The 21,786-nt window shown below is 36.8% G+C and overlaps 1 protein-coding gene across 5 annotated transcripts in view; it reads right to left on the reverse strand.

Moving 5' to 3' along the window:
• The window catches only part of ATF7IP2 (activating transcription factor 7 interacting protein 2), a 59,947-nt gene that overhangs the window by 37,695 nt on the left and 466 nt on the right, over positions 1–21,786 (reverse strand). For 2 of the 5 annotated variants that reach the window (XM_047839266.1, XM_047839267.1), the window contains exons 2-6: positions 9,866–9,931; positions 8,155–9,002; positions 6,780–6,904; positions 2,404–2,538; positions 1,715–1,813 (exon numbers count right to left, since the gene is read on the reverse strand). In XM_047839266.1, the coding sequence (XP_047695222.1) occupies positions 1,715–1,813; positions 2,404–2,538; positions 6,780–6,904; positions 8,155–8,992 (1,197 nt within the window). In that variant the 5' untranslated portion in view covers positions 8,993–9,002; positions 9,866–9,931. Of the gene's footprint in view, positions 1–1,714; positions 1,814–2,403; positions 2,539–6,779; positions 6,905–8,154; positions 9,003–9,865; positions 9,932–20,732; positions 21,492–21,521; positions 21,606–21,786 lie in introns of those variants that run through there. The other 3 variants (XM_047839269.1, XM_047839268.1, XM_047839265.1) reach the window with 3 other exon arrangements.

The raw sequence follows: 21,786 nt of genomic DNA on the forward strand, positions 1-21,786 counted from the left end.
AGTTATACGTATTTCGATGGCTAATGACAATGATTGCAGTTTCTCTGCCAAAATGAATTTGAAAAATACTTCTAGGAAATAAAAATGATAGTAACAAATGAACTTGTTAGCTTGCGTGGAAAAGAAAAATAAATACCTAAGTACTTATACAACATTTTATTCCTATCAGACTATGTTATAGGAACTCAGAAACATTAAACTTTAATAAGCAAATTTTTACTTTCATTATACTTCTAATAATAAGTGAAAACCAGAAATAAATCAAATTTCCAACTTGTTCTTCCAGTTGGTGAGTTTTGTTTAAAACTTGGAAGCTGAAGTACTTAGTACATGCTTTGGTTGAGAACTTACAGTATTTTTTTTTTTAAGTTTATTTATTTTGAGGGTGGGGGAGAGAGAGGGACAGAGAGAGAGAGAACTTGCTGACAGCGCAGAGTTTGATGTGGGGCTCAAACTCACAAGCCGTGAGATCATGACCTGAGCTGGAGTTGGACACTTAAGTCGACTGAGCTAGCCAGGTGCCCTGAGAACTTGCAGTACTTAAAATATCTGTGTTAGTTGGGGCCCCTGGGTGGGTCAGTGGGTTAAGCATCAGACTCCTGATTTTGGCTCAGGGCATGATCTTACTGTTTTGTGGGTTCAAGCCCCATGTCAGCCTCTGTGCTGACAGCTCAGGGCCTGGAGCCTGCTTCGGGTTCTGTGTCTCCCTCTCTCTCTGCCCCTTCCCTGCTCATGCTCTATCTCTCTCTCTCTCTCAAAAAGAAATAAACATAAAAAAAATTTTAAAAAAAAAGGACAAGAAAATTTTGTCAATCATTTGTCAACACATTCAACAACTTAGATAAAATGGTCACATTCCTTGTGAAGGTAACTTACAAAACTGACAAGAGATCAAAGAGGAAAATGTAAATTGCCCCATACCTATTAAAGAGTTGCATTTCGAGAAAAAGTCTCTCTATAAAAAAAGCTCTCGCCCAGACAGTCTTCAGAGATGGATTCTATCAAACATTTAAGGCAGTAACAAAAATTTTACCACAAACTTCCAGGGAACAGGGGTAGGAATGCTTCCCAATTCATTTACTGAGGCTAGCTACCATAAATACGATACCAAAGAAAATAAAAACACTACAAGGAAAAAACTCAGTGAACGTACATTGAAGATTAGATTCAAATTTTATATAAAAAATATAAACAGATGCCAAACTCCAATGATACCCTTGCTGAAATATTTTGGAAATACATTCTGCTACAAAACGCGTTAGTATTTAAGAATGCACCAAATATAAAGATGGCTTAGGAGATGAATGGATTGACAGATATATGACAAAAATCAACACATAAAAATAGTAAAGGTAGAATTTAGATGGAGTGTATACAAGTGTTCATTGTTACATTTTTTCAACTTTGCTGTAGTGTGTGTTTTAAATTCTTTATCATGATAAAATGGTGGGGATGGGAGCAGTCTAGGTAATCACAAATCACCTCTCTACTCACTTTATTTTCCTTTATTTTTTACCTCTCCACTCACTTGATGAAAGAAATATAAGTGGCATTTGGAGGATACTCTGCAGACTATCTTCTCCAGAGACAGCATCATAAGAACATTCCAAAAACAAATGTATTGTCTTTAAAGCCGACATTTCCTTTCTTAAAATCCAACTACCTGTAATGTGGGTCAGTGAGGTAATTAAAACTCCTATATGTTTATACCAACCTTACAGGCCGTGTTATTGGTTAATACATTTGGTTCCAAGCAATTCTTTTGAGTTTGCAATACTGTTTTAATGCGTCTTTGAAGTTTGGATATTTTCGCCTAGAAGAAAAGAGAAAAACAAATATGAAACCAGAGTACTAAATAATATATAGAGATGAAGGGAAAACTATGTATTTGCCAAAGTAGTCTTCTAACAGGTAGCCACCCAAGTAAATGAGAAATTCTTATATAAGCAAAGATTTAAATCATGTTTAATGCTGATATACCATTTAAGAATGGAAGATAAAAACCCCAAACTTCTAACTGAGCCACAGTAACACTCATGTCGGTACAAACACCAATCAGCAAGTAACCTTAGAAAAGGAGAACCAAACAAACCCGCCGAGACAGTTTGAAACAGGCTGTAGGAGCTCTAATACAGAATATGTTTTGAATTAAAAAAAACACAACTGCCTATGTATTAGGTCAATCGACACAGAATTACTGACAACAGAATAGCACAGAATAATATTTCTAAAAGTATCTCACAAGGGCCACTATTGCTAATAGATTCTATCGCCTCTGGTATAGTACATAATGCTTGTGGTCAAGGATCAGACTTGGGTCTGCTTTATTGTTTCCGTTTCCTAACAGGTAAAATATCACTACATTCCACTTCCAAATTAAATCAGATGAAATTAGAAACTTACGAAGAGTTCATCAGCTACTGCTTCATGTTTATTCCTGCACTGTGTCCTCCCAATGCGTTCGGTCAGTTCTTTCAGTTTGTTATCAAATAGTTTGTAATTTACACTATAGATCTCCTGTCGAATCAAATGTTTGACCTAGAATTAAAAAAAAAAAAAAACCCAAACACCCCATGTTTCAAGTTGAAAAACAATTTTATTTTCTACCCCTTCAAAACATCTTTGCTCTTTTTTGGATTTACTGTAACCAATAAAATATACTTTTTTTTCATATTTTTATGTTTCTATGTATATGACTGTATGCATAAGTTTTATAGAAGTTCGAATATCAAATTCAGCAAGACACACCATCTATGGAGATGTTAGAAAAAATTAAATGTCGTCTCCCAGTGCTAATTTTAGTTTCCTGTAGTTTCAGCTGAATTCCATAATATATATTAAAGGAAAGGTAAAAGCCTATATCCCATTTATATATATATATTTTTATTTTTTTTTAACGTTTATTCATTTTTGAGAGACAGAGCAAGAGAGCGTGAGCAGGGGAGGGGCGAGAGAGAGGGAGACACAGAATCCCAAGCGGGCTCCAGGCTCCAAGCGGTCAGCCCAGAGCCTGACGCGGGGCTTGAACCCACGAACTGTGAGATCGTGACCTGAGCCAAAGTCGGACACTTAACCGACTGAGCCACCCAGGCGCTCCCCCATTTATATTTTTTAATAAGCATAACTGAAAGCTGTATTCCATAAAAAGGATCTCTACCTATCTGAAAACCAGAGCCCAATGAACATGGCTGGTTGGTCTGTAGTAAATCTGAAGCAGATTATGGAAGTCTGAGCCTTGGCCCAGTCATTAACAAGCTACATGACCTTTGGGAAGTCACAATATCTCTCGGCTTCATTTTCTTTGTCCACATAGGGGTAGATAATACAATGCTGAACAAATGATCCTCATAGGATTTTTATAATACGAAAGGTTAATATGTGAAAGAGCTCCATAAAATAGAAAATAGTGAATTGGCATAAAGGAAATAAATATGCAACATAATCCACTTTACTTGCATAGGTTTTTTTAGGGGGTGACTTTCCTATTGTTAAAACTGAAAGAGGCCAGAACAATTAGGTAGTGACTAATGCCGTTTGGCATAAAACATGCTATCCTAACAGTCTGTAGTAGCTATCACACGAAACATTAATGCATTTCATTGTCTGGCTGTTTTTTAGAAAACAGGCTGGCCTATTTTCAGGGAGTATAATTAATCTCAATGCCCACGGCTATGAAAAGCTCTGTCGAACCATATATTCAGAAACATCCACTGTACCTTTTTGAACCTGTAACCTCCTGTAAGCCACTTTCCTAACACAGTAAGTAGTCTCTCTTAATAACAAAACCTGGCATGATACACTTAAGGTATTTCTTGGTAATATCTGTATTTTTCCCCATAAATTCTTGTTTCTTGGTGTCTGAAATTAGAACACAAAGCTTCTATGTTAACTCTTTTATACTGGTATCACCTGGATGATTTCTCATATTCAGCAATTTTATTTGATTATTCCTAAGGTTCTTCCTTCACATTTCCAACCGTTCTTACTCTTCAACATTATCATCTACTTGATTTTTTCTGTAATGCTTAACATTTCTTCAGTGGTTTTCTCAATATTAGGCACGACTGTCATTTTCACTTTCAAACTTTTAAGTATTTGATTAAACTAGTAAGTGCTCAAAATAAGTATATTATATAAATAAGTGCTCAGAAAAACATACTATTTTTTACTGTCGGGTGTTACCTGTTACCCATGTGTGGTTTTTATGGGTTACTGCATACTTGCCAGTTCAATGGCTGGGGTCAGTATGTAAAGCTCATACTGAGATGAATCTTGGAGAAACTATCTAAATGTTTTGAATATGGAAATAGCGTTTTGCTAACAAGTGGAGGCCACACAGTATTTGCGAACCTTCCCTGGTGACAAAGAACCATTATGGGACATTTGTTAACATCACAGATTCCTAGGCCCTACCCTGAATTCACCAACCAGAACTTCCTGGAAAAAGGCCTGGAAAGCTGTATAATTAACAGGCACCACGAGTAATTCTCAGGTAAGTGTGAGAAAAAAGGAGCCTCAAACAACAGTCTTCAACTATTAGTGAGCCCAGTAAAAACCACAATTTAACCAAGCAAGTATTCCTGGTGATTCAGATGGAGGCCTACTCTTAAAACTTGGTTATTTAAAAGGACTAACTGCCCACCTACAGGTGATTACTCTTGGTTAGAGCGGACATTTGTTCTCATTTAGTGGTGATGTTCCTGAAGAACGAGGAAGATGTAATAACCTCCACCAAATACCTCATAAATGTCTTGTGCTGATGGTAATGTGTCCAAAATTATGGTATCAGATGCAAATCCTAGGTACAATTTGCAGATGGCAGTCAAAGTAGCCTAGAGCTTGGAGAAAGACTGGCAATTATGCATTTCCAATCTGCCCCAACTTCCTAGGATGAGGAACTCCACTTATCTATGGGTAGATGAATAACTTGGACTTTAGAAGAAAAACCCCTCCACTTCAATAATTTAATTGAAATCAGTGAGGCCAAGATCCTTACAGAATCTCAAGAGAGAAGAGTCAACAGCTCTGGGACTCTCTCAGGGAAGAACGATGTCAGAATGGTAGGACCTATTCTACTGGGAATCAAACAAGAAAAATAAATAGGTATGGTTTAGAGAGTTAACTGTTTGAACAGGAATTAAAATATCAAGGGATGGAAAGCTAGCTGTTTAGAGATAGGTAAAAAGATAGTAATTAGTTGAAACCCAAGATATTTCCGAAGAATGTGCAAGAAAACTTTTGGCGGGGGGGGGGGGGGGGGCTGACAAAACAAAATAGACTGCATTCCTTAAACCTCACTTGGAAGGACCATTTTCTGTGTCAACTCAGACCATGTATTTTGTGAGACAGATAACAATAATGAATGAAAATTGTAATCTTCCCCTGCCAGTGAAATCAAAATGATACAAAGATTAAATTTTGTCTTTATATGTCCCTATCAGAACTTATTTCTAGGGGCACCTGGGTGGCTCAGTCAGTTGAGTGTCCGACTTCGGCTGAGGTCACGTTCTCACACCTCTTGAGTTCGAACCCCGTGTCAGGCTCTGTGCTGACAGCTTAGGGTCTGGAGCCTGCTTCGGATTCTGTGTCTGCCTCTCTCTCTGCCCCTCCTACACTCTCTCTCAAAACAAAAACAAAAACAAAAAAAACCCATTAAAAAAAAAAAAAAAAGAACTTCTTTCTAACTAATCACCGAAGTAAGACACAGCTGGAATCCACAACCTTTTTCGTAAGCTAGATCTATGCTTACCATAATTTTGCTACCCCCATCCTGCAAATAATAGAGTTATGTACATATTAGAGTTTCCTTTGGTCTTCCTGGAAGAAAAGACTAGGAGGAAAGGGAAAAACTGCTGATTGGCTTTCATGCTGGTTCTGCATGAGTCTTTCAATAAGGTTTCCATTTATTTATTATGTGAATACATATTCATATAATACATAACCATATAACTGTAATGGTCTCTTTTAGAAAACAGTAGTGCTTTTGTTCCTGAAACAGCAGGATAGTTTGGCTTGGGGCTTTGTGGTCCATTATAGTTGACAGACATTAATCTACCATATAATGACTTTTGGGTGAACAATTCCAGTGGTAGCAAAACAGTAAAATATGATTGTTATAATAGGTCCTGTAATGAGGACCTTTTTTATTAAAATTAAAGCTCATTACACTTAAACTCAGAGTTGATCAGACGTAGGAAACTGTAGTACAATCAAATAAAATGGGGCAAAAATGAAAGCAAAACGTGCACTTGATGATGCTATACAGCAAATGGTCAGACAATGCAACATTTCTGTGTAAACCTGGAAATCAGGGCAAGTAAAACTGAATGCAACTGGACTTTATGATGGAGACTTCTGGGCTGTCAGAGTCTATGAAGTGGTCAATTGTGACAAGGTATACCAACAGCTGTAGCTGCAGATCAGAGGACCCCATGACCAGGACAAAAGAGATCCAGCAAAGCTGAAGGTCATGCAGTGTCTTTCAAGGAAATTTAAATGTAATATGACTAAAAAGGCCATTCTCTTTCTACTACAGCACTCTACCTCCATGTGATTCTCCAGGTTGCTCTGCATAGGGCTATATTCGATTCATTAGAGATGGTAAAGTAAACAATGATCTTTTCCCTGATACCTCCATCTGTTGACTCCGTTTTCACACACCACCTTTGCACCAAGTGAAAGTCACCTGTACTATACATCATTGTGGAGATCAAGTAACTTTTACCATTTTTTATTAATCAGAAGTTTCTGAAGCAAACATATATGCCCTGATATTTTACCTTTTCCAGCAATGCTGTTTGCTTTTCCAGAGCTACACAAATATTTTCATCAATTTGCTCTGAAGTTTTCAGGCGCTTAACATGTTCTTTTTTTTCTGAAAACATCCTCTTCTTTTGATTATGGCCTTGGGGAAATGGAAAGATCAGAGGTAAAAACATTCCTTCTAAGGAAAGAAACAGGGGAATTCTCTAATCTAGTGACCAAAATGTGACCAAGGCAACATTTTTTAGCAAATGTAATTGTATAAAAACTTCTGACAAACTAATCCCCCCCCAAAAAAATGATTGTCTTAGGTTTTTACGTAGGGTTCTGGTCTCAGATGCACTTTCCCTTCAACCTTATTTAGTGCCTATTTAACACCAACAAAAACGGAATTATAGCATTTAATCCTCTAGTTACTTAAGTGGTCTTACAGTATTTTTATAAAGTTACTTAGGCAGTCTGACCTATTTCAATATGTGATACTATTATTATTTTTAATTTTAAATCCGTCTTGTTTAATCATCACTACGAAGCCTAGACAAGAACACAAAATTTCTCCTGCGAAATCGGTTTTTTCTTATATTTCATTAACCTACAAAAACATTCTACTTCTAACGAAATTTACTTTTGCTATTTGATTTGGTAGCTCTAGAACATCACTGGTTAATTATTTGACGTTTCTCTGTCACTCTATGCACACACATGTATATGCTCATGTATATATACCCTTATTACCTATCAGCTTATACTTGGCATATGATTTCCAGGTCAATTCTATGGAAAGAAATGAGTTCACCAATGATTAAAAAAACACACTCTTTCAACTAGCCTCCTTATTAACCTAATAAATAAATCTTCAAAATAAGAAAAAATGTAGGGGTGCCTGGGTGGCTCAGTCAAATGAGCATCCAACTTCGACTCAGGTCATGATCTCACAGTTCATGAGTTCAAGCCCCACGTTGGGCTCTGTGCTGACAACTGGGAGCCTGGAGCCTGCTTCGGATTCTGTGTCTCTCTTTCTCCCTCTGCCCCTACCCCACTCGTGCTGTCTCCAAAAATAAATAAACATTAAAAAAAATTAAAAAAAAAAAGAGATGTAGATGAAATAAACCAAACAACTGCCTTAAACCACCTTTTGATTTCTTTGTACTCTTAAGGGAAAGCGACTGATTCCTTCTTTGCCAGAATTTATTTTCCTTTGGGTATGGAAAATACTATTTCCCCCTCCTCACCCTAAATGGTTCAGAAACAAGATACTCTAAAACAATTATTATCATTATTTACTCTTTCTCTTGACTATATCTAGTCTACTGTTTCTACATCTGAGACTAAAAAAATCCCCCAAAAGGAAAATGACTCATTTCTCCAAAAGATGCTTAAGTATGCACTTACTGTTATTACTATCTGTGTCGAGTGCTGATGGCCACGTTGAGTCTGCATTGTCACAATTTGAAACACTGGAATGACCGGTTCTACAGGATTCTTCACTTTTCAAGATGTCAGCAGGACAGTTACTGGAGATGACTGAATTCACCAACTTAGGTATTTTATCAAAAGGCACAAAATGGGTATCTGAACTTAAAATGTCACTTTGTCTTTTATCATGTGACTCAGAAATGGAGTTCGTTTCTAAATGGGAAACGATCTTGTCGATTCTCTTATCATCCAAGGTGTTTACTGTAGATTTTGGTATTGGAACCATACCACTGCATAAACTGGACGGACAACAAATGGATTTCAGATCACAATCCTCTTCACGTTGTTCAAAATAGGACCTTGTTACCTCTGTCTGACATTCAAAATGATTTTTAGAAGTGTTTTGTGAATCTTTTGTCTCTTGTGTAAAGGGTTTCCCAGAAGATTCTATTGTTTTACTTGGCTTTTGGGAAGGGCACACAACTTGTTCTTGAGTGTATTCTGATCTTGTTTCTGAATCAACAGTTCCTAATGGTTTCATTATATTCTGAGACAAAACTTTACTTTTCACCGAGCATACTGAATTTTTATTAGAGTCCAGCAAAGAAGCAGCATTTTCAGACTGTCCATATATGCTCCTTACGACAATGGTATTTGAATTCTGATTACCACTTGAAATATTATTCCCACTTGCTGTTTTCAGTGCTTCGACATTCTTTGACTTATTCAGGATTTCTACTTGCTTCCGGCAACTTGCAGGCATTGTTTTTTTGGCTTTTAGTATCTTCCGCTTACTTCTATCTGGACTTACCATCTTTTATATCCTAGAATTTAAAATACCATATTTAAGTACTTCTCTCTAATAGACAAAAGCTTATTTTTTTGCAGTACTAAAATTAGGGTCAGACTATCTCTGAAGAGACAGGTAATTTTCTTGAAAATTACATCCATTTCCATCTGTCATTAAAATGTACAAGTAATTTTAATTTTAGTCTATAAATCTAAACTATGTAAAACCCAGACTTCATATTGCCAGTAAGCCTCTACTTGATACTAAGTCTGATAATTTTATCCGGCCACTTTTTGTGGTATTACCTCACTGCTGTAACCATTAAAGTCTGGTGTCAACAATCCAAACAGGCCATTCTTTACATAATCTAAAGACTGAACTGCATTTCTTCATAAAAACAAAACTCAATGTTTTGCAAAGAATTTTGGATTTTCTCCACATAATGGCACCTTCTTAAAGCCTTCCTAATGTTCAAATTTCCAAAATAAATGGTAGTGCAGGAGTAATTCCCAGTAGGAGTATAAAATAAATGCTAAAGATACACAACGTGATGCCAGTTCAAACAAGAAAGCCAATTTAGGTTTTGTAATAATTTCTCATAATTTAAGAAAAATCTCCATAAGAGAGAAAACTATCTTCGTGTTTCTCAGTATCTATATCAAGTCTGATCTGAACTGCAGGTAGGTAAATGGCTTAAAGGAAAGAACTCTGCCAAGTGACAATCAAAGGCGTAATAAAAGCAAAATATAGATATATATAATATATACGGGCATGGTAGACCAGTTATCTAGCAAACTATAGAGAACTTATTAAACTGAAAGAATCTAAGACTTTTTAAGGCACAAACGACAATCAAAACTACCTAAGTAATTTTGTCATTTGTAACTACATTCTTACCTGAAGCTTTTATCCTTTTTATTCACTATTTCATATGATCACGAACAGTTCTAGGATTTGTGAGACCTGAAGGTTGAGGTGAATAGTTATTTAATAGCAAGAAAAAAAAAAATCAGAACAAATTCAAATTAAAAAAAAAACCTGTCATGTATAAATAAACATCACAAAATCCAGAAAAAATAGCATACTTTCATTAATCAAGGGCCTGATACAATATAGGATCCTGTTTTGCCTCTATGACTGAATATCTGCCTCTTAGTGAACATAATTTTTGCAGAATTTCCCATAGAAAGAATGATCAAACCAAGGCTTTCTTCCAGCATGGTTAATTTTTTTTGTAATGTTTATTTACTTTAGAGAGAGAACACAAGCAGGGGATGGGCAGAGAGAGGGAAACACAGAATCTGAAGCAGGCTCCAGGCTCTGAGCTGTCAGCATAGAGTCCGACATGGGGCTTGAACGCACGAACTGTGCGATCATGACCTCAGCTGAAGTCAGACACTTAACCGACTGAGCCACGCAGGCGCCCCTATGGTGAAGTTTTAATTGAACATGCTGTTATTTTTTTTTTTTTTTAACAAAGAGAGAAGTTCTTTTGATTGGAAATACATGAGAGCTATATCCTCTACTTACATTTTTAAACATGAGGTAACTGGGAAGTCTTCCTGACTACCTTCTGGCTTCATAAATTTCAATTTGTGGCTTCTTTACTCCTCACATATTTCAGGTGCCAGGCACTGAAGACCACATTCCCATCACTATCAGGCCAACAGGCAATAATTACCTACACTCAAAAGTGACTATGAACCACAAATGTATTCTATTAAACCCACGCTAAGGATATCCTTAATCACAATCTGCCTGAAGCTGTTCTACTGCCAGGTGACACAGAGGTAAGGGGAAATGAAGATGAAGAGAGACAGTAGTCTTACATGATTACAGCATCTTATTTTTTAAAATCTTACAAAAACTTCCAACCATGTGAATACACTGCCATGGTCCTTTCTCATGGCCTTTAGAGAAGGCCGAAAATAGTGAAAAGCCCTGAAAACTTTGGGGGAAATATGCCCCTCCATATGATGCATCCAAAAGGCATGTAATATCCATTAATTATGAAATACAACAATTTGAAAGTACTGAATATTTTTGGGGTGTCTGGCTGGCTCAATCAGAAGAGCATGTGACTCCTGATTTCAGGGTTGTGAGTTTAAGCCCCACCCTGGGTGCAGGAATTACTTAAAAAATACTGAATACCTTTGAACCACACACCACTCATTCAATCAAGTACTACCAGTAACTTTCATTTATTTAAGTTTCCCTATACCATGTCTCCTCCCTGGTACCCATTCTAAGATAATTCTATATCCTAAGTTTTGACTTTATACTTCTATTACCCTTTGTAAGTTTCATTGTAAATGTCATTGTAAACAGTATAGTTTAATTTTGTTTAGAGTAACTTATAGTTTTCTAATGCTTGTTCCTTCATGAATATCCCAGACTCATCCACACAATTGTATATAGCAATAATTCATACATTTTAATGGCATTATAATGACCGATTGCGTCAATATAACAAAACTTGTTTATTTACTTCTCTATGAAGACATCTGAGTCACTTCCAGTTTTCTTTTTCTGACGAATACTTGTTTCAAGGGGGCATGTCTGTATAAATTTTTTGAGTGGATCTGTTGGGTAGCAGGTAAGATATACAAGTGTTCAACTTTTCAAGATAGACAAATTATTTTCCAAAGCAGGTATACCAATCTACATCTCTATGGTCGATATATGAGAGTTACCACTATCCACATCCCCTCAAGCCTTTGGTATTGCCAGACTTAATTTTTATCAATCTACCTGGATATAGATACATATCCCAACTGTCTTTATTTGCATTTCCCTAATTACTAGCATCTTCTCATGTTGATTGGCTATACAGCTTTCTTTATCTGCAAAATTCCTGGTTATATCTTAAATTTTTTTTTTTTTGACTGGGTTTTTTCTAAAGCTTATTTATATTTTTTGAGACAGGGACAGCGTGAGTGGGGGAGGGGCAGAGACAGGATTCCAAGCAGGCTCCATGCTGTCCCCACAGAGCCCAAACTGGGGCTCAAACTCCTCCGAAATAATTACCTGAGCAGAAACTAAGAGTCGGGATGCTTAACCGACTGAGCCATTCAGGCACCCTGGGTTGTCTTTTCTTATTTACATATTAAGAAAACTTAATAGATTATGAGTAATAATCCTTTGTCAACCATTTGCTGAATGAGTTACAAGTATCTTGGATCTTCCTAATTTTTATATTGACAAATTTCTTTCTTTTTTTCTTTTATGGCCAAAGTTTAATCTCCCTTGAGAAATCGTTTCCCACCCCCATGGTAATGTATGAAATAATAAGGCCCACTGGAGGTACAGAAGCCTTCTTCCGAATAGGTTATCTCGGGACATGGACCTGTAGCGTGGCTGCGTTAACTATAAAAGTATATGATATAAATGCAGTCCTGAGTGAGTATATAATAGAAATACTTGCTCAGAATTATTTTTAAAGTTTATAAACATGAGAAAATGGGTCATTAACTGCAACTTGCTCGTTGATAAAACTTAGGGCACTAAAGAGAGACAAATCACTTCTGTATCAGTATGCTTAGGGAGAAATAAGTAACACTGCCAGTAAAGGGCTCAGGGAATTTAAGTACTGGTAACTACCTAAAAGGTAAACTACAGTTTACATGTTGTAGAGAGGTTTAGTGAAATTTATTACTGGTAGATTAAAACTTTAAAAATTGTAATTGGGGGATCCCTCCCATCACCAGAGCTCCTGACACTCTTCAACCTTGAATCCTGTGCTTCGATCCTTTGCTGTCAAATAAACCACATGTGACACATCATTGGAATCATGGTACTGTTCTGCAGCATAAGAATGGAAAAGAGAAGTCATCTATATTACCTCAAGTTTTAAAGACCTGTCTTTTGTAATTTAAGTCTTTAATCCATCTAGAACTGATTTTAGAATGTACTGGAAGGAAGGAATCTAAATTCGTTTTTCCCTCAGGTGTATAATTAATTGTTGGACAGTATCCTGTTAATTTTTAACTTTAAAAACATAATGTCTCTTTTATTTATCTGATGATGTAACTCCTTCTGAACATACTGTTGTTCATCCCATCAATTTTAGATGTCTCTTGTAAAACTTACTGATTTTAGTCTAATGAATCTTTCAATATAATTTAATCAAATTACGTGTAATATAAATGCCATTAAAGCTTTAGTTTATATTGGTGTTATGCCTCTCTGATTTTCACAGCTTTTTGCTGTTACGTTTTCCTTTCTGTTATTTGTGATCTCCATATTATGCTTCACTATGAAAATGTCCTTTTTATTTTTTGTTCTTTTTTTAAGGTCTACACATGCTTTCCAATTCCATGGATTTTAGTATATTTAAAAGTTTTCCAAAAGCATTTCAGCCAATGTTTCAGTAACCACTGAAGTACAAAATGAAACATTATTTGAATACACATTATTAAAACAAATATCCAAGGGGAGCCTGGCTGGCTCAGTTGGAAGAGCATGTGACTCTTGATCTCTGGGTTGAAGTTTGAGCCCAACTTTGGGTATAGAGAGTATTTAAAAAGTATTTAAATTTTACATCCCGGATTTTACCCTACTTTAATGTTATATATACTTTCAAGAATAATTTTGGATATTTACATTCTGGTTCAGAGCCAAACTTGGCTATTATGAATAAACTGCTATAAACACGCATGTGTCAGTTTTTGCGTGGACTTGTTTTCATTTCTCTTGGGTAGATACCCATCGGAATTGCTGCGATATACTCTAACTCCATATTTAACCTTCTGAGAAAGGCTGTTTTTCAAAGCATCTAGACAAATTTACATTTACACCAGGAGTGAATGACAGATCTCGTTTTAGGATCACTTCCTCAACACTCACTATGATCTCTTTCCTAGTATACTCATCTTGGTGAGGGTGATGTGATACCTCATTTTCATTTCCCTGATGGTTGCTAATGCTGCTTACTGGCCACGTTTATCTTGTTTATTCAGCTCATTTTCCACTTTAAAATTGGGTTATTTGCCTTATTATTAACTTATAAGAGCTCTTTGTATATTCTAGATTTCAGTATCTTTTCACATATGATTTGAAAACTTCTCACACTCTGTAGGTGTCTTTTCAATTTCTTGATATCCTTTAAAACCTCAAGTTTTTAATTTTGATAATGTCCACTTTAGTTTTTTATTTGTTGCTTGTGCTTTTGGTGTCATATCTAAGGAATCACTGCTTAATCCAGGGTCATGACTATTTACTGTTGTTTAAAAATTTTATAGCTTTATTTCTTGAAATCCATTTTAATTTATATATAGTATCAAGAGGGTCCATTTATTCTTTTGCATGTGGACATTTGTTCCAGCACCATTTGAAAAGGCCATTCTTTCCCCCACTGAATTGTTTTGGCGCTCTTGTCAAAAATCAATTCATTTCACTGTTAAGGCATATTTAAAGGTTCTCAATTTTATCCCATTGACATATAGGTCTGTCCTTATGCCAGTACCACAGAGTCTCAATTACTGTAGGTTTCTGCTAAGTTTTAAATTTAGGATGTGAGTCCTCAACTTTGTTTGTTTTGGCGCGGTGGGGACAGGGGGATTGTTTGGACTGAGTTCCTTGACTGTGTATATGAATTTCAGGACCAGATTAACAATTTCTGCAAAGAAGCCTACTGGATTTTGATAGGGGTTGTGTTCAACCTATAGATCAACTTAGGGAATATTACTACCTCAATTCTACCAAACATTCTGATCCATGAACATGGAAGTCTTTCCATTTTTAGATCTTTAATTTCTTTCAAAAGCATTTCATAGTTTTTAGAGCTTTGTACTTCTTTTTGATGCTATTTAATTGAAACTATTTTTCTTAATTTCATTTCTGTATTGTTTGTTGCAAGTACATGGAAATTCAACAGAATATTGTATATTGATCTTGCCTGCAACATTGTTGACCTTGTTTTTATCTCTAGTTTTTTGAGGCTTCTTTAGAATTTTCCACAAATCAGATTCTGTCATATGTCAGTAGTTTTATTTCTTCCTTCCTAGTCATGATGCCTTTTATTTCATTTTCTTGCCTATCCTAACTAGAAACTCCAGTATAATGTAGAACAGAAGTGGTGAGAACAGACATCCTCATTTTATTTGGACTCAGGGGATAACCTTTACTCTGTAACCATTTTTGTATGATGTTAGCTGTGTATTTTTCACAGATAACCTTTATCAGGATAAGGAATTTCCCAACTATCTTTACTTTGTTGAGTGTTTTTGTCATAGAGGAGCATCGGATTTTGTCAGAGAATGTTTCATCATCTATTAACATAATCATATGGCTTTGTTCTCTATTCCACTGATACATTATATTATTGTTATTTTTGGATGTGAAACCAACCTTGCATTCCTGGGACAAATCCCACTTGGTCATGGTGTATAATCTTTTCTGTGTTGCTGGATTGAATTTTTTTAGTGTTTTGTTGATGATTTTTGCATTTATATTCATAAGAGATATTGTTCTGTGGTTTTCTTGTGGTGTCTTTGTCTGATTTTGTTATCAGAGGTATACTGGCCTCCCAGAATTAGGGAAGTGTTCCTTCCTCTTGTATTTCTTAAAATAATTTATTAAAAATTGGTATTTTTAAATGTCTTGTAGAACTCAACAATAAACCCATTTGTGACTGGGCTCTTCTTTGCCTTCTAATTCAATCCCTTTACTTGTTATAGGTCTGTTCAGCTTTTCTATTTCTTCCTGAGTCAGGTTTGTTCATTTGTGTCTCTAGCAATTTGTCTGTTTCAACTACTTAATTGGCTGGTATACAAGTGAGTTGTTCTATCTCTTATTTATTTTTTTAACTTCTGGAAGGTCAGTAGTAAGCCTCCCTCCTTCATTCCTGATTTCAATTATTTGAGTCTCTTTCATGGTCAGTCTAGGTAAAAGTTTGTCAATCTTTTTGATCTTTTGGAAAAACAACTTTTGGTTTCCTTGATTTTCTCTATTTTTTATTTTATTAATTTCCACCACACTCATTATTTCCTCCATTCTGCTGACTTAGGTTTAGTTTGCTCTTCTTTTTGTATTAAAGTTAGGTTATTGACTTGAGGTATGTTTCAATACAGGCATACATCACTACAAAATTTTCTAATGATTGCTTTAATTTCGCTCCAAAGTTTTGGCATATCGTTTTCATTCATTTCAAAGTATTTTCTATTTTTCCTTGAGTTCATCTTTTACCCACTGGTTATTTAGTAGGAGGTGTTTAATTTCCACATAGTTGTGAATTGCTCAAGTTTCTTCTTGGCATTAAATACTAATTTTATTCCACTGTTATCAATCTGCTTCATTGACTTCAATCCTCTTAAATTTGCTGACGTTTGTTTTATGGCACAGTGTGTCTACACTGGAGAATGTTCTCCATACATGAGAAGAACATATTCTGCCGTTATCTTGTTGAGTGTTCGCAAGACATCTCTTTGGTCTAGTTGGTTCATAGCGTTGTTCAAATCTTACGGTCTCCTGCCTAGTTTTCTGTACATTAAGAAAGGGCAGTACTGGTCTCCAACCATTCTTTTTGAATTGTCTATTTCTCCGTTCAATTCTTGTCAATATCTGCTTCATAGATTTTGGTACTGTTATTAGGTGTATGTATATAATTGTTATAAATTCCTGACGGACTGATCCTTTTTTTATAAAACATCTCTCTGCTAGTAGCATCTTTTGTTCTAAAATCTGTTTGGTCTGAAATCAGTATAATCACTCTTTCTTAAGGTTGCTCTTTGCATGATAGATCTTTTTCTATCCTTTCATTTTCAACAGATTTGTAGCTTTCAATCTAAAGTGTCCCCTATAGACAGCATATAGTTGGATGCGGTTTTCCCGCCAGTCTGAAAATCTGTTTAATCCATTGTTTAATCCATTAATATCTGACATTAATATTGACAATTCGATTTATGTCTACATTTTACATTTTGTTTTACAGGTCTCACATCAAGAAAATTCAAAGTCTTTTCTATTTTCTGAAGAGTTTGTGTTTGCAAATGGTTATTACTTCTTCCTTAAATGTTAGAAATAATTCACCATAATGCCACCTGGGCTTGGAGTTAACTTAGTAATAAAGGTTTTCAATTATAATTGAATTTTTAAAGTGACACAGGACCATTCATATTTTCTACATCTTTTTGTTACTTTTAGTGGTTTTTCTCCTTTCAACAGAATTTCAAATTTATCAAGTTCTTCATAATTTTCTCTAATTATATTTGTAACATCAGTAAGATTTGTAGTATTTTTTTTTTCTTTTCCTTTCTTAAGATGAGTGGGTAGCGGCTCAGGCCATGTTCAGTCTCTAGCTGTCTTACCACCCATACTAGCTTCTTAGCTCATCTGGGCAGATGTCAGGGCAGTGAGTGAAGTCAGAGGATATTGGCACCCATTGGGCCCTAGAAGTTGGTTTTCCTGCAAGCCTGGCCCAGTGGTCCGGCAGGATGAAGTCATTCTGGTCCTTGGCTGTCTAGCACTGGGCCACTGTCTGCTGTTGTTGCTGCCACTGCTCCTTCCTTGCCCTTGTAGCCAGTCAGGCTTCAATGAAGCTCTTTTTATTCTTGATATTAGTGATGTGGGTTTTTTTCCCCCCTTCATCATTTTTACTGGAAATCTATCTATTGATCAATACTTACAAAGCACTGACTTTGGCTTTGTTGACCCTCTATTGTATGTAGTGTTCATTTCCTGTTGGCATAATTCCATTTTCTTCAGGCTTGATTTGTTGCTCTTTTTCCAGCTTGAGATAAAAACTCAGATCTTTCATTTTCAGCTGCTTTCCCCTCTTCACTTTTTGCATCTAAAGCTATAAAATTTTTCTCTAGTTCTGCTTCAGTTGAGTCCCATACATTTTGATAAACTCACTCTCAATTTTATCATTTGGTTCAAAATATTTCCAATTGTCATTAGAATTTCTTCTAGGATCTGTGGATGATTTCAAAACATTAATTTCCATGCAATTGCAGATTCCCTATTTATATTTTTGTTGAAAGTTAGCTTAATTGCACCAGAGTCAGAGAATATCTTCCAAAATGACTATCTTCCAAATGGTATTTGTTGAGGCTAGCTTCATCGTCAATTTTTCCAAAAGCTCCATATATACTTGAGCAGAACCTGTATTCTAACACTGTTGAGTATAATGTTGTTATATGTAAATGCCAACTAGTGCAGATGTTCTTAGTTGTACTGTTCACAACCTTCCAGCTATTAAAAACACTGGATTTGTGCACTTCTTTTGATTTAATCATTGTTTTCTTTATATAGTTTGAAGCTGTTAAGTACATACTGATTTATTTTCTCTATTCCTGGTGATGGATTGGTTTTCATTACAAAATCTCTTGCAATGCTTCTTGCTGCAAAAGTATCTTAATACATTATCAACAGTAAATAAATGTCAATTGTATTTTTTTTTAAATCCACTGAACCAAGTATTTACCTTCCCTTTACTAAAAGTAAAACTTAGAAACCAACCAACCTGAGCTAGGTTATGTAATTTGTTCAAGGAAACATAGTTCAGAGCCAGAATTTAATCTTAGGATCTTAAGATTGAAGGAAATCTTGTATCACAAGTACAAATCAGATTAGGAATTATGAAGGGACAGGGTTATCTTCAGGGCTATACAATGGTCAACAAATTGACAAAACTTGACCAATTTGTGACAGGTGATTATCTGATAATGAGCATGAACTAATTACTACTCTAAGTGTGGTCCATGGACCAGCTACACCAGCCACTTTCTAAGTGCTAGCAGAATTTTACTTTTATTTTAAAAACTTTCATCAATGTAATGCCCTAAAATCAAACAGTTATAAAGTGCTCATAATGAAATGTAGTTGCTTGTCAGCACTCCTTAATGCCCGGTGGCAATCAATTTTAATCAATTTAACAACCTGTTTTTATTTCAGTATTTTTAAGTATCTTTACAGTAGTTATCTCCTGAGTTACAAACTAGTAATTATCAATTCCTATATATTTACAAATGAGATTTAGCGGTTTTCTACACCCTACACATCTTTTTTTTTTTCTTAAAATCACATCTGTAGCTAACCCAATACATTGTTATAGACAAGTATTTTCTTTTTTTTTTTTTTTTTTTAACGTTTATTTATTTTTGGGACAGAGAGAGACAGAGCATGAACGGGGGAGGGGCAGAGAGAGAGACAGACACAGAATCGGAAACAGGCTCCAGGCTCTGAGCCATCAGCCCAGAGCCCGACGCGGGGCTCGAACTCACGGACCGTGAGATCGTGACCTGGCTGAAGTCGGACGCTTAACCGACTGCGCCACCCAGGCGCCCCTAGACAAGTATTTTCTATATAAACAGTAGATCATCGCTGTCAGCATGGAGCCTCATGTGGGGCTGGAACTCATGAGGCATGAGATCATGCTCTGAGCCCAAACCAAGAGTTAAATGCTTAGCCTACTGAGCCACTCAGACACCTGTAATGTCATGTTTAAAGATCACATCTTCAAAAATGCCTTCCCTTGGGGCACCTGGGTAGCTCAGTCGGTTAAGCATCAAACTCTAGGTTTCCTCTCAGGTCATGATCTCATGGTTCAGGAGTTCAAGCCCTGTGTTAGGCTGTGCACTGAGAGCACAGAGCCTGCTTGGGATTCTCTGTCTCCCTCTCTCTGCCCCTCCCCCACTTGGACTTGCTCTGTCAGAAAAAAAATTAAAAAAGCCTTCTCCCAAGATAACAACTTTCTTCTCTGAAGATGCCATTACATATATTTTTAGTTATGAGCTTTGAGGGCAGAGGTGCATCTTATTTACTTTTATATCCTCAGGAAGGTAGCTTTCATATAGCTTTAAAAAATGCTGCTTAAATGTATACTTCTAAAACTTAATCCAGAAAGTCAACCAGGGTTAGTCTTTCTTTCAGTACCCAAACAGGCCTCAGCAATTTTTGCCATTGGGAGCTCATAAGCTACTTCTTATCAGCAGCACTATATAGTCTCTACATTTACCAGATCAGTCTATGAACATCCCTGTATCCCAAGAAATTTTATCAGGAATTCAAAAATTCAAACTAATCTGATCATCTCCCCTACCCAGAGAGTCATAGTTAGTTCTCTCCAAATATCGCCGGACTACAATCTTTTCTTTCCCACTCAGACTGGTAAAGCTGAAGGGCAAGAAGCTACTGGAGTCTACGGTAATGCATTTTAAAGGTATGGGTTGGGGCACCTGGGTGGCTCAGTCGGTTGAGCATCTGACTTCGGCTCGGGTCATGATTTCACAGTTCATGGGTTCGAGCCCCGTGTCAGGCTCTGTGCTGACAGCTCTGAGCCTGGAGCTTGTTTCAGATTTTGTGTCTCTCTCTCTGCCCCTTCCCTGCTCATGCTGTGTCTCTGTCTCAAAATAAACATTAAAAAAAATAAAAATAAAAATAAAGGTATGGGTCAAGGTTTAATTAAAACTCAGAGAAAAGAATATTTAAATGATGTAAGAATAGACAGAAAAGAACAGAATGCAGTTTTTTAATATTTAATATCTCAATGAGAACACTTGTACATTTAAAGTTATAAAGTTTGTTTTTATTACTAACAACTATCCAATGTATTACTTAAAATCTGATTACATGAAATGAATGAAATAAAATGAAATGAAATGAAATAAATCTTCCCACACCCACGATGATAGAATTACATGATATCCACAAGAATTTTCACACCAGAATTCAAGATACTAACTAGTAAGGAGATAACAGTGGGCTGAAAGCTGAGGTATGTACAAGTCAATAAGGTAAACAGAGCAGAAAATTCAAGATGTACCTAGACACACCAGTTCTTAAAAGACAGAAATCGTTTCCAATAAGACACTCTTCCTGCATTTCTGTTGAGGCAGAAGTTAATCTTTGTGTGTGGTCTGTGCAAATCTGCAGATAAAGCTGAGATAGGCAGATTAGTTTGATTAGTGTCACACTCAGCATCTCTGAAAACCGAAGTGAAGGACACATGACCAAGGCAAACTTCACAAAAGATGAATTCAGGGTCATCAATCCTTGATTCAGAGGCTGCATTTCTACATTTTCAATAGCTCTCCTGTGACATAAATTATCTTGACCTTGACTGTTCTTCACCATTTGTTTTGCAAGTAAGTAGGCTGCTGGTCCGTTTGCTGGCTACAAATAAACGCGTGACAGGATTGTCACGAAAAGCGTTATTAAATCCCAACCTGGAGTTAACAGACTCTGTACGTGGACAGGACGCAAATTCTTCCAACGTTTTACTTCCACGGGGTTGGAGTTATTCGGTCCGCTTCTCTTTCTAGATCTTGGCCACACAGAAGTCTTCAGGGCAGCGCAGACTAGCTTGTCCCAGAGCCAACAACAGGTGCCGGCTCCTAACGTCAGAAGCGTCGTCTTCAACAGTCACGCGCACAAGTCGGCGAAGTCAAGTTTTCCAAGTACAGCCAGGCTGGGGTCCGAGAGGCAAGGCAAACTAACCGCCTCCTCTCCCTACCGTGCACATCCTTGGACTTGGCCAAAATGGGGGAGAGAGAGCAGGTCAGGCGGCGGCACGAAGAAGAAAACGGTCTCTGATACGAAAATATGTACATACACATTTGTAAGCGCTCCTAAAAGCCAGAGCGCCTGCGTGGGAGGGAGACCCATCTCCGCGAAGACTCGGCTGCAGGATCCCTAGCGCCGCCAAGCTCAACAGGTGTCCAAAACACGTGTGCGCGCCAGGCCCCGGGCTCGGAGGGGCTCCCTCAGTCCCCGGGCTCACTTCCCAACGCCACGTCTCGACGGCAGTCTCCCCGCCGCCTGGGGAGCCGCGCCGGCGCCCGGCCGAGCGCCGGGGACCACCTTCCCCCGCGGCCGCT

This window comes from Prionailurus viverrinus, chromosome E3 (assembly GCF_022837055.1).
Source record: "Prionailurus viverrinus isolate Anna chromosome E3, UM_Priviv_1.0, whole genome shotgun sequence".
In the NCBI taxonomy this organism is placed as follows: domain Eukaryota; kingdom Metazoa; phylum Chordata; class Mammalia; order Carnivora; family Felidae; genus Prionailurus; species Prionailurus viverrinus.